At 48.1% G+C, this 15,068-nt stretch overlaps 1 protein-coding gene across 1 annotated transcript; it reads right to left on the reverse strand.

Annotated features, from left to right (window-relative positions):
* Positions 1-1,571: 1,571 nt before the first annotated feature.
* On the reverse strand, positions 1,572-14,572 carry OAZ2 (ornithine decarboxylase antizyme 2). Its single transcript, XM_046654243.1, is given in 6 exon segments — positions 1,572-2,540; positions 2,802-2,887; positions 3,705-3,880; positions 5,112-5,192; positions 5,194-5,269; positions 14,369-14,572. Coding segments are annotated over 6 exon segments (570 nt in total). The 5' UTR covers positions 14,389-14,572; the 3' UTR covers positions 1,572-2,409.
* Positions 14,573-15,068: the final 496 nt, after the last annotated feature.

A 15,068-nucleotide genomic window follows, 5' to 3' on the forward strand; every position in this document is an offset into this window, starting at 1 on the left:
ACCACCCCTCAAAATAGTCCACCTTCTAAGTTGCTTTTTTAATTGGAATGCAACTTTTGGGTACCATGTTTCTTTTCTGTCAGTGGTCTTATCTAGCAAAAGTTTTTCTTTTTGCAAGGGAAATCTTAACTGTACCTGGGTTTCCAATTTAGTCCTTCTAACTCCGACTGTATTAAAGAGGACCCACCAGCAGATGGCAGCAGAATCTCAGGTGTGTTTCCTGTCCACTCCGCCAGCTTTGAGGACAATTAAAGGACTGAGTTTTATCTTGGTTCTTTACCCTTGTCTTGTATATTCTTTGGGTTTGAGTTTAACATCTGAATCCTAAACTGCCTACATTAACTTGGCCATTGTCAGCATCCACATGGATCTCGGTGGCAAATATCTCACTATAGTGACCATTTTTCAGTCACTGCCTTTATGCTGCCTCTATGGGTTATCTGCTCAGTGGAGGACATCTTCAAGCCGTTATTTCAATTGAGTATCTCTAGGCTCAGACCTTCTCCTAGTACTGTGAGGGGTGGAAGAGCGGAGTTTACATCTTCTAATGAATACCAGGTAAAGTCCAAGGGTAGCAAGTTGGCTCAGCATGAAAACACAACTAAGCTCCATACAGGACAATGTAAAAATGGGCCAAAGACCCAGAGAAACAAAGGACTGCCACAGCTTAACAGTAGATAGTTCCAAGGCTGTGGGAGGTGGAAGAACATGCCCAGCACTTTACTTGGGAAAACAGAAGCAAAAGGGAAAAAAATGCTAGTAAGCTTGTGAGAAATTAAAAAAGAACATAAGAAGATTCTAGCCCCCTCTAGTGCCACTGAGAGCTTATTCATCAGACTGGTGGCACAGGGGAACAGCAGCCATACCTGAGGGCACTGGGCTCCAAAAGGAGAAGACTGTCTTCCTAGGGAAGGTGTGTGCTACTTCCTTCAGACACCTCCAGGAACGGGAATGTCAGGCAGCTCCATGTGAAAGCCAAAACCCGGTTTCAGGACCCAGCCTTCTATATGAAAGGAAGAACTAAGAACGGCTTGAATCCTGAATATAGCCTTTATTCTGGATGAAGCTGATGTGTACAGACCTGTCTCTCTATGGGGCTCTGGCAGTGTCTCCCAGACAGCTAGCAACCCCACATGTTGCAATGTAATGTGGCCCCAGAGACCTCAGCCAGTTGATCTGTCCTGATGCACTGTAGCTTTTTTCCTAAGAACCATGTATCACACCCCTACTAGGTTAAGCTATAGACTTGTGGTGGTAGGAAGCTGATCCTGGTACAGGAATAAAGAGCAGAACCACCACAACTTTAAATCAGTTTATTGACACAATAACACAACACATTTGCCTCCCTGACACTCCCACCCCCCTCACCCAATCTAGATCTCTCCCTCTTCCTCCCCCCCTTAGAACAAGCTGTTCAGTGAAAACAGAAAAGGGCAGGCCACTTCTACACCCCCGGTCCCACCCCTAAGCCCTGTGGAACAGGGTCTCAGGCCCTACTCAGAACCTGTTAGAGAGGGAGGGGGGCAGTTAGCACTATACTCAGCCAGGCAACAGATTCCCCCACAACTCCCAGGCCCTGAGTTGCTATTTTTCTTGCTCTGTTCTTTGCGACCCTAGGAAGGAGACACCTTGTGGCCTGGGCCTGCAACCAGGAGCAAGAACTTCTGGCTTTGATTTGAGAATTGGAGTTGGCTACTTATTTTTAAGGCCCAGGCACCCCAAAAGAAGCCCTGGTGGTGGGAGTGAACTTTAGTGCCCCTATTTATAATGCACTGATAACATTAAACAGATTAAGCCAGCTTAACCAAATGCCAGAATAACATTAAGCTCTAAAGAAGGAGGGGTCAGACCTGCTTTCACCAGGCCAGAGACAAATGCACACAGAGAAGCCCCCGTGGAGTGTCAAAAAAACAACTCAAGGACACTGCCCAGGGGCTGAAAAGCCTATACTCAGAAACCCTTGGGGGTGACAGGAAGCAAGGAAAGAAAATACACAAGTCTTAAAAACCGAAAAAAAAAGCCCAACAGCAGGGGAACCTGAGCCTGACAGTGCTGCCCAACAGCCCTCCAGGCCTCGCCCCTGGACCCAGACAGTCCCTCCCCATCTAGGCAATGTCCTCCCCTAGGCTAGATAGAGCACATCACACAGCGCAGTTTAAAAAGCTTCTAATGCCAGTTCATAAACATCTTCATTTACTATTGGTGATTACATGTGAATAATATGTTTATACTGTTCTTTATGGAAAACAATTTCAACGAGTCAACTCCAAGAACACAATAGGCAACCTTCACCCTGAGCCCCTCAGCGTCCTTTTCTAGACAGCAAGGAGCCCCCTCCTCTGTCCCAGGGCTGCCTAACTTCCCCTCTTCCCCCACTGTGGCTCTTGGGCAAAGCATCCTTTATGACCGTTAGTCCTCATCGGACAAGTTCTGGTCCAGGGAGTAAACCATGAACATCACATCTGGCCGAGAGGGGACACAGGGATGGCCTGGACGCACAATCTCAAAGCCCAAGAAGCTGAAGGTCTTCAGGAGTGGAGCTGCGGAAGATAAGAGTATAAAAAGGATTCTGATAAGAAACACAAGGGTAGGCTCAAATGGAGGGAAAACCCGAAACAAAGATGGAATAACTAAGCACTAGGCCTTTACTAAAGGACCTTTGGGCACTCCCACCCCCATGAATTCCCAGGGTTTGTATGGCAAGCTCAAGAGCCCCACCCCCATTGCCTAGGAGCCCCCTTCTCCCCTCCCCAGTCTCCCATCGTCTGGGCAGTAGGCTTCAGGCTGCTTTGACTCCTCACCTCTGTCTTCCCGCCCCTTCCTGAAGCAGATGAAGACATAGTTCACTTTCATCTTCTCTTCAGCAAACTCTAGCAGTGCTAACAATCTGCAAGAAACAAAGAAAAGCACTCAGGCCCACCACCATTTCTCTAGACTTCCCACCCACCCCAAAAAAGGGCTTTTCTGAGGCTTACAGCCAGCATTATAAATAGGGAAGCTCCAGGGAGACAGTTCTTCAAGACACCAGGAGCCCTGAGTTTAGGAGGAAAAAAGCCACAATTCCAAAGAAAAATGTTATTGAATTATCTCTTCCTGGAATAGGGGTTCTTCATCTGAAGTTAACACTAACCAACTTAATGCAGTTCACACGACAGTATGGGGCCTAGGAAGAGAACTAGTTTTTCAGGGATCTTCCAAAGTTGTCAAGTTTGATAATGACAACCTGCCACTGAGAGGGACTCTGGGCCCTAACTCTGCCTAAAAGGATTTCCTCACGAGGCTGGGGCCACTCAAGAGAACTCCGTCCTCAGGACTGTTTCCTCCACACCTGGCTGCTTGGAGGGCCTTGCCCAATCCAGTGAAATCCCACTGTATCTCTGAGCTTCCTGGCCTTCTGAACAGCACCACTGTATGGCGGCTCAAGCGGGATTTAACGTCTGCTGAGAAGAGTGAACCATGGGGCCATTAAATGACAGGGATTTGGTTAATGTGATAATGATCTGCTTTAATTATAACCTGGAGCAGGCCTGTTTTACTGGCTAAAAATAACAGGTTACAAAATGGTATCTACTTGGGAAGTCTAGAGCTAGGGGAAAAGGCAGACGCCCTACTCATGTGTTAGCCCCAGTAAGCGTATGCCCTTCTGTGGAATGGGACCTCCTTCCCCGTTTGCTCCTTCCCCTTCCCCAGCACTTGCTCCTTACCCTTCTTTGCTCCCATCAGCTAATAATCCATCTGGGATTTCTATAAACAGGCTCTGGCTGGACAGGACTGCATCCCAGGAAGAGACCTTCACCTCGGTGACCTCATACTGGAAGTGGACGATGTGAGGTTTTCCATCGTTCACAGGGAGGTCCTGGGTCACAGTGAGCTTCTCGTCCTGGGAGGAGATCACATCAGAGGACCAGGTCACTTCTGCTTCTGGCCATGTCATAGGCTCCCTAACCTAGGTGGTGCTGGGAGTCCCCTTGGGCCAATCTCAGGGTAGCACAGGATAGAGGGCATGCTAAAAATGTAGAACTGCATGCAGGCTAAATGGAGCCATCACTCCTCGGGCACTAAGACCAGTTGATGTCGGCCAAAATCCAGCATGATGGGAAGGGAAATATTTACCAAGTGTCCACTAAGTGCCACATACTGTGCAAGATGCTTTCCCATTTTTCAATCATCAAAACAAGCACTTGCGGTAGGCATTAATATCTCCAATTTTAAATCCGACATACTAGGGGCCCAGAACAATTAAGCAACTGACCCAAGGTTCCACAGCTAGTAAACAGCAGAGTTGAGATTCAAACAAGATCTCCCTGACTCACAAGCCCATCCTTTTCTCCCCAACACCACACTCCTTCCCTTCCCTCTCTGAAAAGGAAACTTGAGAAACAAATGAGGATGTGTGTGCCCAGATCAACCAAAGCTGGCTTCCAGGGAGACTGCAGGGTCCATGTTGTCTCCCTTGGGCACAATCTCAAGAGACCAGAACTCAGCCACCCTGCTACCCATCAAGGCCAGTCTTAGGGAGAAGCTAAACCATCTTTTGGGCCTCAATCACAGAGATTAAAAGGCAGCAAAGGGCTGGTTGCCCACCCTGGCCCAGATCACTCTCCGCGTAGATTCCCAGGGTTCTCTACAGTTCCTGGATTATGCCTTATGCTGCCAGTGTGACAGGTGACTGAGATGCAAGGCCCCCGTCTCCTTACCACTCACCTCCACATGACCCTGCCCCACCTCCATCAAGCTGGTAAGGGAGAAAAATCAGAATGCCCAAGGGTCAAGGACAATGGGAAAACTGCTCCTCCTGGCCCTTGGTATTTCTCAAGAGAAACTGAGGAGCAGCACCAGAAAGAGCTCTCGCACCCCTCCCATTCACCATTCTCCCTCCCACTCAGGACCCTAAAGTGCGAAGATGGCAGAGTGTTTGCTTGGTGCTGATAACTTCCTTCTAGTTCTCTCCAAAAGCCACAGAGCAGCCCGAGTTGAAAGAGTCCTTCCCAATCCCCCTACTGGCCTGGCCTAAGAGAAAACTAAAGAAAGTGATTACTGCCCTTCAACAGCAGTTCAGTGCAGTGTGAGAACACACTGCTCCAAGCCTTCCACCCCAGAGTCCTCCTTACCTTATATATTAGAGCTGAGAGAGAAGGATCCCTGCCGCCCCCTCGCCCACCGGGGATCTTCGACAGTGGGTGAGGGGCATCAGGAGCACCACAGAGGCCCTGGAACAATGTGCCTGCAGCACTGGAGCTGGGGACAGTTACTCAAAGGCAAAATACTACTGCAAGAAACAGAGAAGGTGAGGCAGTAAACACCAAGACTTGAAGACTGAACTCCACATCCACCCCAACCCCTGCCCTGGCTCTCCCTAACAAATGCTCTAAGGCTACAACACTGCCCCAGTCCTTTCAGCTTCAGCTTTCAGAACTACTGTTCTCTTAAAGGGCAGGAACCCACCATCCTACAGACGCATAAGGAGTCCCAGAAGGGCCAAGGGATTCCAGGTGGACATGTCTGACCAAAGGAGCACCTGTCAAACATCAAACATATCTCTGTAGTGCTGGCAGACCATGGGAGGAACCAGATCCTGGCCTGCCTGCTCGGCCTGGAGCCCTGTACCCCCACCAACACCTTTACCCCAACAGTGCCTCAATACCAATGTGGCAGAATTGCAAAGCCTACACAATCATTTCATGCTGGACAGGCATATGGGCCTCAGGAAGTCATGTGGGCTGGATACTGAGTCCCTAAGAAACTCCCAAGATAACTTTTCCAATGATGGCCTTCTCCCTGATCAACAAAGGAACTGGACAAGAAATCACCCAGATCCCTCTAGAGTCAAGAACTGAATTAAATCCAGGGATTTAGCTGCCAGAAAGGAGGTGCACTATAGTAGAGTATTATGGTGTCAGAGTTTGTCCATGGTGTGCCACCAAATGCTGGGCCTCCTTGCCCTTTGCTAGAGTATGATCTAGGCATGGGAGTTTAGGTAATACTGCTGTGGTCAGAATGGACACTCAGGTGCATGTGCACTGGCGGGGGGTGGAGGGAGGTTGGGGCTTTGCTGGAAGGAGCTATACATGCTGGGACCTGAGTAAGGAAGCCAATAATCAGATGGATTACAGAGGATGAAAGGCTCCTAAAGCAGCTCCCTGTCACCTCCAGGTGTGTGCCCTTAGTGCCACCATTATTTTTAGGTGGACCCAACAAACCTGTTCCACTGCCTTCTCTGAATCCAATTTAGTGGCTCCCTAGGCTGAGATGTAGTTCACTCCACCGGCTGAGGGCAAGTGAAACGAGGAAAGAGGTAAATTGTCTGTGCATGTACACAATGACTCAGCAATAGGCCTGTCCTGCAGCCCCAACACGCCAGCCTCAGGGCAGCTGGAATGCAATGGATAACTTGGGAGGCTGTTGGACTGATGTGCTGGAGCCAGCTCCTACGACTGCATTCTTCCCCACTGTGTGTTTAGTGATGTCATGTTGGTAGCTTGAATCAGCCAGGGGGTAGTATTTACACCACAGAAATCAGTAAATGCTAGAAATCAAGGCTTTTTTTCTTGAAAACTAGTTGTAAAATAACGTGAGGCACCATTCTTCACACTGTCCTTTGCTTTATATGACATGGCATGCCAGATTTGAGTTCTTCACTTAGGTTCAGAGTGACAGAACAGAACTCACACCTAACATGGCAATGGTACAATAACCAAATGGGCAGCCCACTAAAACTCTGAGTACTGAAACCTGTATGAGCATTCCAGCTGAGACAGGAAGTCCAAACCCATCACTGCTCTAGCTCGGCTCCTCTTTCTCTCAAGGATTTCAACTAGGGGCCTGAAATTACACACGGAAATTTCACTGGGAGATGGGAGTTCCCAGGGCAGTGTCAGTGGGCCTGGAGCAGCATCAGCGCCTGAGAGTGATAACCACATAGGCCGCCTCCTGCCTCCTGCCTCCTGCCTCCTCTGGAAAGCCTCAGGGCATCCTCAGCCTGCCTACTTTTGGCCTTACCAACAGCTACTAGCAGAAGGGGCATGACAGAGGACTACGCCACTGTTTTCAAGGATGAGACTGATTTCCCGGGGCGGCGGGGAATGATCCCTTCCAATGTGTTAAGGAATAGAAAAGAGTGTCCAGGCCAGAAAAAAATGACAAGGGTGGAGGCTTCCCCAAGCAAAGGCACACATATGCCCCACATGACCTGATTCCCTTCCTGTTTCCTAGAGACCACTTCAGGTCTCTGTTGAGGTTCCTGCTGGAGCACCAGGAAGGCTGCGGCACTGGAGAAAACTGAGCAAACCTCCTCTAGGCTAAATAGATGAGATGTAGCTTTGTATACCAGGAGAAGTGCATGGGTTCACAAAACAACCAAATCACCAAGGCCCTTGCAGTTCTAGAATTATGGTGCTAACTCACTTAAACTTCAGACTCCTACTTACAGAGAAATGATTCCTCAACAGTCTTTAGATGGGAGAACTACATTCAACCCCTGACCTGCATTTCAACCATTATCTTGATTCCGAGCTAATTTTTACTTGGAAATGGCAGAAACAATGGGGCCAACCCATCGAAAAGATCAGAATGAGGTAGGTTTCCTTTTTTTAGATTCAGAATTCCCTTTGTCTTCCCAGAAATAATCCCTAGAGCCTGCCCTGTGTCCAGCACTAATCTATTGAGCTCCTGATATTGCTCGTGTCCTGATCTCGTTCCTCTTCAAATAAATGCAAGAAGGCTATTTCACGGTAACAAATCATTCACTTCCCCACTCTCGCATACAGGGATCTTGGAGACTACTTTCCTCCTCCCCGTCCACCAAAGTCTGCACGAAAAAGCAAGTGTGTGTGTGAGTGGGGGTGGAAGAGTGTTTCAGGCCCCCACCATGGGATCCAGTTCCAGCTCTCTAAGAGAAACAGCTGGGGTTTGGCATAAGCTTAGTAGATAGTAGATCACAATCCATAATTATCTTCATCGTCTATCATAAAATGGATCTGTTTTTAGTTACATGCTCTGAATGGAAAATTGCTTCTCTTTCAAAAAAAGTAATTGCTAATTGTTATTTCTGAAGTGAGAAGGGAAGGCAGATGGGTACATCCATGTGGTGGTTAAAGAAATCAAGGGACATGAAAATGTCCAGCAATGGCTTTCTCTTCTTGTGTTGGCTTTAGTGTACAAAATGGTATTATGTCAAAATATGCCACCAACATCAACAGTGAATACTAGAGGAAACTTAAACACAGAGAAAGTGGCTTCTAAACACAAGTCTTCCTATCACAAGATCCAAACCAGGTTAGGTTTCATATTCAGTTCAGTCGTGTTTCTACTGGCTCCAATGCCCAGCTTTTTCCTTTCCTGCTCACTCTCCACTGGGGGGCAGGCATGGTTTAATCTCTACCACCAAAAGGATGATTTAAGAAGCTCAGTCTAGAAGCTGAAAAGATCAGGCTGATTAAGGAGAATCAAATCTATCAGACTAAACCCAAACATCCAGCTAGGCTGGTCCTGCTGTCAGAGGAGAAGAAAAAAATACAGCATGCTGGAAATGAGGGTGTCGGGTATCCAAGTTAATTTGGAAGAGAGATGGGAGATTAGAGCTGATCTGTTAGTGCCTTTTATTTTCTCAGTTGTTATCAGACATTCCCTTGGAAGCACTCCTAAGGATACGTATGAGTGCCACTGACATATCACATCCTGTGGCCTCTAACTTAAAGCATTCTGAAAAACTTGTCTGAAATGCCCTTAGCAGGTTATAATTTCATACACTGGCTACAGAGAGGCAGTGTATGCAGCAGATATATTGCTGGGGAATGTTCCTGGTAAATCAAATTTTTATAATTCAAATCTTATTTTTAAATCTCTAGGGACCTTACTATTTAAAGGAAGTAATATCAAATCTCTTGATAAAGGATCTCCTGTTAAACAATCACTTCCAGTTGACTTTGTCAGTTCTGATTTTTATATTTAGTTTGCTCAAAGCAGGGTATAGCCTACTACACAGGGTAGAGATTTAATATAAAAGTAATTCTGTGGGGGCCGGCCCCGTGGCCAAGTGGTTAAGTTCGCACGCTCTGCTCCAGTGGCCCAGGGTTTCGCTCGTGGGGAGGCTGGGCGCGGACATGGCATCGCTCATCAGGCCGGGCTGAGGCGGCATCCCACATGTCACAACTAGAAGGACTTACAACTAAAAATATACAACTATGCACTGGGGGCCTTGGGGAGAAAGGAAAAATTTTTTAAAATTTTAAAAAAGTAACTGTGTGACTAACTTGCATTCAGCTACATCTAACAAATACCTGAATTCATACTCCCCTTGATATACTTTTGATCATGTTTCATTTGAATCAGCGGCCTGAGCTTGTTCAAGTCTGCACCCTTTCTGATTTCCATTACCTGGTCAGAGGCCCTTAGTATAACCTACCTCGTGGTATCAAGTGAAAAGATAAAAACCACATTCCCAAACATTCTATCTCACTCCCCTTTTTCAACTTCTGACCCATTCCTGTCTCAGGCCCTGCCTCAAACAACTCTCTCATAAACTTCCCTCACATAAACTGCTTTTACTGAGACTAGGATGGTCTCTGATGACTAATCCCTATGCCAAGAGGGACCAATCCAGGGCTGCCATCACACTTAACTAAAAAGAAACAGGAAGAAAGGTGGGAGGTGATGGCCACCTCCAGTCTAGTTGTGACCATAGCTGATTTCCAGCTGCCAATTTCCCCAGGAAAGGGGCCCTGGTCAGATACCAGGCATAAGACATTTCACTAGGGCTGTTCTGTGTGCCAAAGGGAGTCTACTTGCTAAGCAACATTATAAAGAAAATGACATCACCACTTTGAATCACAGACTGAAAGCAAAACTGGGTTTTGGTTGATTCTCCACAAGAAACACACTTAGCTTGGCAGCTAGAATATCTGTGCCTCTGAGGTTTGCTCATCTTATTACACAGCTGATATTGGTACATCTTCCACCAAAGGTAGGCAAAACCACCGGTGCTACCAGAGGTGGGTGGATAGCTAGGTAATCATGCTTTACAATAAGACCTTAATTTTACACGTTAGATACATTTTAAGTACCGCAAGCTAGTTAGTAAGCTCATCACCCAGGTCCAGCCTCTCTTCCCAGGGTAGAATTACCTCATTGTTTATACAGTATCAAAGGCCTAGGAAATTTTCATAAGGTTTTATCTTGTACAAAGCGTTTTAATTCTTCTGTTGCTAATAGGAAACTACCTGTTTTGTTCACTCCAAGTAACAAAATTCTTTCTCACCTACTTGGCCATTTCTGGTCTACAGCTTTCAATGAGGCTTCATAGCCTTCCAAATCATGGCACCAACTTGAATCAACACCACGTACTGTTTCAACAAGGGATAAATTACTTTTTTTTTCTAGAAATGCACATATGTAACATCCCTCTACCCCACTCCTCAGTCCCCTTTTTTATATTTCTGAGCAGTTCTGAGGCTAAATTTAGATTTCTTGGCAGAGTGAAGAATTACTATTATTAGTCCACACTGCTTTCTTCTGAAGCATACCTCCAGTTTGGGGGGATTCCTGACTACAGTAGGAGTCTCTTTCTCTCTGTGGGATGGCCTTGAAGGCACATGACAGGAAAACTTGCTCTCCCTACCACCGCACCCCCAACAAGCCATAGTGCCATTAAATAAGGAATAACCAAAACCAAATTCTTTGGGAGACAGAAATTCCATTATTCAGGGAACGAGTCAGTGAAGATGCTCAGGGTAGCTCTTATGTGCTCTTGTGTCCTGCCCACGCCCCAGAAAAACCACCTGTAGAACCAAATGCTTCTCCTCAAAGCCCATAAGACACAAACTGATTATCATGTGGCTATCAAGCCAGGGTGAGCTCTTCTCCATATGCTGTACTGTCACAAGGTACGGAGGAAGCCCTAGACAGAGACTGTCTTCCTCCCCCAACAAATCCAGGGAGAGAAAGATTGTGAAGCTTCATTTCCTGGGATTTAAACCTCATGTTCAAAACCCATAATAAAAGTGCTTGAACTTGTGTCTCCTTCCCTCACCTACCATCAGGAATTTTGACATTTTGGAGGTACTAATCAGAACAAAATTGGAAAGGAAGAGCCTTGTTTTCAAAACATACTGCCGGCTCCTCTGCAACTATTTCTTCCAGGAAACCAAGCCTCCACCTCTTGAGTATTTCACTGGAGGCAGGGAAGCTGGAAAGCCCATCCCCCACCCAATGGGAGCTAAACTCCCAGCCAGCTTACCCCCTCGGCGGATACAAAACACCGAGAACACTGACTGGGAAGAATATCCGGCTGTTATCCAGATCCCTAGTTACGGCTTTACCAGGATTCCTTTTAGAAAGTTAGGGGCAGGCCAGAGGAGGCTGGGAAACATGCTATGGAAAAAGGATTGCCATAACTCAAAGAAACCAGACACCTTGCACACACCACCCCACCCCCAGGCCAAAGTGGAGGAGCCTGATCCAAGTCCTTGCTCCTGCCCAGGCCCTGGCAAGCCAGCTGGCTCCTCCCTCCACCTGCCTTTCATACAGCCAAACCCCTCAGATTACCAACACCCTAAGCAAGGGCCCTGGAGACAAGCAAGCCTGTTTTGCCACTTAGGAAGCTGGAAGGAATCTTCAAGTTAGGCGAACCCAACCTCCTCTTTTTACATGTAAGCACACTGGCCAGCCAGAACTAGAACTCAGGTCTCTCAACCTCAGTCAGCGAAGACCCTTATGTGTTCGTCCCAAGTGCTCAACTCTCAGGGCTCAGCAGGCAAAGGAATTGGCACCCAGACCAGTTCAGTCTGGAGGACTTCAGAAAATGCCTGCTGAGACCACATCACCTTCCAAACCCCACTGAGGAGACAAAAATATAAGAAGAGGAAAGAAAATCCATCTCACATACCCCTTTCATGGGTTGTTCAGTAGGTTCCTCTGCTTCCCTCCACCCCTGTACTTCATCCTGCCCTCTCTCATACCTGTTGTCTACCCTCAGCACACAGCCTTCTTCACAAGTAACACCTTTTGCATCCAGCACCATCTAAGTATACATCCACCTCCACCTTCTCAGCTCCAGAGGGGGTGGGTTAGAGAAGATGGAATAAAAGAGGGGACTGCAAAGGGAAATGGATATGGAGAGTCTCGGAAAAGGAAACTGTAACAACAGAATGGGACTGTAGGTAAAGAGGGCTTGGGAGGTGGGGACAATGGATCAAACAGAACCATAACACAACAGGAAATGAGAAGTGAATTTTCTCTCTGCATGTAGGGAAGAAATGGGAGTGTGGGAGACATAAGAATCTGAGAATTAAGGGAAGAAAATGGCTAATAGCTGAGAACTGTGTGACTCGAGGTAGGAGAATTTAAGAGGCTGTGGTGGGTATTTTGGATGTTTCTGGATAATACCTAGGAGAAAAAGACTAAGAAATCCCTAAGAAAAAGCCTTTTTCAGTAGAGAAAAGGCTGACACCCACTAAAGGAATATGATGGGAGGGGCTTTCTGGGGGCTGGGGTGTAAGAGGAGGCAGTGCTTCTCAACCCTGTCTGAACATTAGAAAGAATTACCCAGGGAACTTTAAAAACATATACCAATAATCAGGCCTCACCCTCGGCCAATTACAGCAGATCTTTGAAGGTAGGGTACAGGGAGTGATTTTTCAAATGTGCAGCCAGGGTTGAGAAACACTGAGATACAAGAAAAGCTGAAAACCTAGCTGGATTATTTAAGGATGGTGCTGCTAAAGGACTGGGAAATGGCAAGTTAGAGACCATTTTGGTGAGGAGGGAGCCCAAGTTTGAGAGGAACCTTAAGTGGTAGTTAGAGTCCTATGTGAAGAAAAGCAATAAGGAAGGCTATGTTGGTAAGAGGAACTAAAGTCTAGTTTTGGATAGGCCACGGCACAATTTAAGGAGGATTTGCAGGGAATCAATCTACTTGCAAAACAATGAGGCCCCAGTGAGGGGAAGAGACCATAAGGCCAAATCTGGGGACAAAGTGTCTGGTGTGGGGAACTAACGAGCTTCAGACTCATTTTGGCGGGGGCAGCAACAAGTCTACGGAAAAAATGAGGAAGAGAATTAGACCCAAATTGCAAATGGAAGCCATTCTGATGTATAAGAAACAACTGCGGTGAAAAATTGCAGGGAATCAGGAAATTATGAAACAGTTTCAAAGAAGATTTTGGGGCAGAAATATGGGATATGTTTGAGGGAGAGATAGATGACAAGGGCTGCCTTGGAAAAAAAAGAGGAGAGGTGAAGAGAGGAAAACTGAAATGCTGAATTCTGCCTAGTTTGGCCAGGGGGAAGTATAGTGATGCCAGTTTAGAAAACCACTGGTGCTCAGTTTCAGAAAGATGTGCACCCTTTCTCTCCAATTAACAGGGGAAGGCTGGGGTCTGGTTTTGAGGGAGGAAACTTGCAAAGGCCCAGCGTTTAGAGTATGGGGTCTGATTTGAAGGCACCGGAGGTTCAGGGAAAGAGGGTAGGCCTTCGGTAGAAGCAGGGTGGGCTGAGTTCTGTGATCTAATGATCTAAAGATGGGGTTCAGTTAAGATGGGAGGAGTAAGAGTAAAGATGAGTTCCAGTTGAGAGAAAGTGTTTAAAGGGTAGGAGTGTTTAGAAGAGTATTGGGGGTAACCCCATTATGGGAATAGGATGGAGGACGGAAGTCAAGTTCAACGTGTTCGAGAAATAAAAGGAATGAGGGTGGGAGACAGGGAAAATGGGGCCGAACTGGGAAAGCGGTGTCAAGGGAGGAGGGATGGGAAAAGATGAAGCTGGAGTGAGAGACCAAGGGGACGGCTGGGCATCGCTGTAAAGACTATTAGGGCTGAGGAGAGCGGCAGAGGGTAATGGGTGGGGGTAAAGGGTTCAGTTGAGAACTGAAGGATGGAGTCCGACTGGGGGGCGGGAGCAGTGAGAAGAGAGGGGTCCGGTCAGAGGGTGCAGTTTGAATTAGGGAAGGAATTCAAAAGATTGGGTTAAGTGACTCAAAGGGAGAGGAAGAAAGATTTGGGGAAGATGGGAAACAATCTGGAGAGTCTGGATGAGGAAGAAAGCCCAGTTTGGGGAATGGGGCACCGTTCGGCGGGGCCGAATGGAAATGGGGACTTGATTGTAAGGTTGGGTCCGGGTTTGTGCGGGCTTTACCGGAGAAGGAGGCCCGGATGAGGGGGATGGGCCGGGCTAGAGGGAGGGGGCTAAAGGACGGAAGGAGGCCTCATTGCGGGGCTGGGGATCCGACTGAGGTGGCAGAAGTGGAGAAGGGACCCAGTGGGGGGGCAGATGGGGCCCCGTTGGGGGGGCGGGGACCCGTTGGATTGTGGGGGAGGAGGCCCTCTGGAGCAGATGAGGGGCGGGTGGGGGCGGGGAGCCTGGGCCGGGCTGTTACCTGTCCTGGGTGTTTATCATCCTCGGCGGCTCTGCTCAGGGTGGGAGGAGGCGGCGCAGGGAGTGGGTAGGTGGATGAGTGGGTGGGTGTGGGGTCGCGCGCGCGCGGGGCCGATCTCTGCGGGCTAAGTCCCTGTCAGGCCGCGGGCCCAGAGCCCTCCTCCTGCCTCAGCGAGCGCCTGCCTCCAACTGACCCTCCCCGGCCGCCGCCGACGCCGCCGCAACCGCCCCGCCCCCCGAGTGCCTCATCTGCATAGCCCCACCCCAGCGCCGCGCGGTGTCCTGGGAAACTGGGGCCCACAACAAAGGGCAAAGCACCTCCCCGCCTCCGCGCAGGCGCACTTGGGGCCGGTAGCCAAGGTCGGGAGAGTAGGTTGGGGGTACCGTTGTGGAGTTGTGAAGGGTGAATGTGGTCGTGGTCGTAGCTTCAAGGCCCGGAAGATGCTTTTTAGTGTTTTCTGAGCATTGACCCAACCTAGTCCTCGTCTCTACTCCTCGTTTGCGAGGGGCCGAGCAGGGAAGTGTCGTTTGTAGGCCCTGGGAGGATATTTTATTAAACAAAACAAAATCAGAAATCTAGGAGGACTGACTACATACATATTAGCTCCATTCCCAGACTGAGCCCACGCCTACAGAGCTCAGCTGCCTCAGCTCATAATGCAGATCAATAACCTCAGCTGTCAGCTGAGATCAACACTCTG

The sequence above is a fragment of the Equus quagga genome, chromosome 2 (assembly GCF_021613505.1).
Source record: "Equus quagga isolate Etosha38 chromosome 2, UCLA_HA_Equagga_1.0, whole genome shotgun sequence".
In the NCBI taxonomy this organism is placed as follows: Eukaryota; Metazoa; Chordata; class Mammalia; order Perissodactyla; family Equidae; genus Equus; species Equus quagga.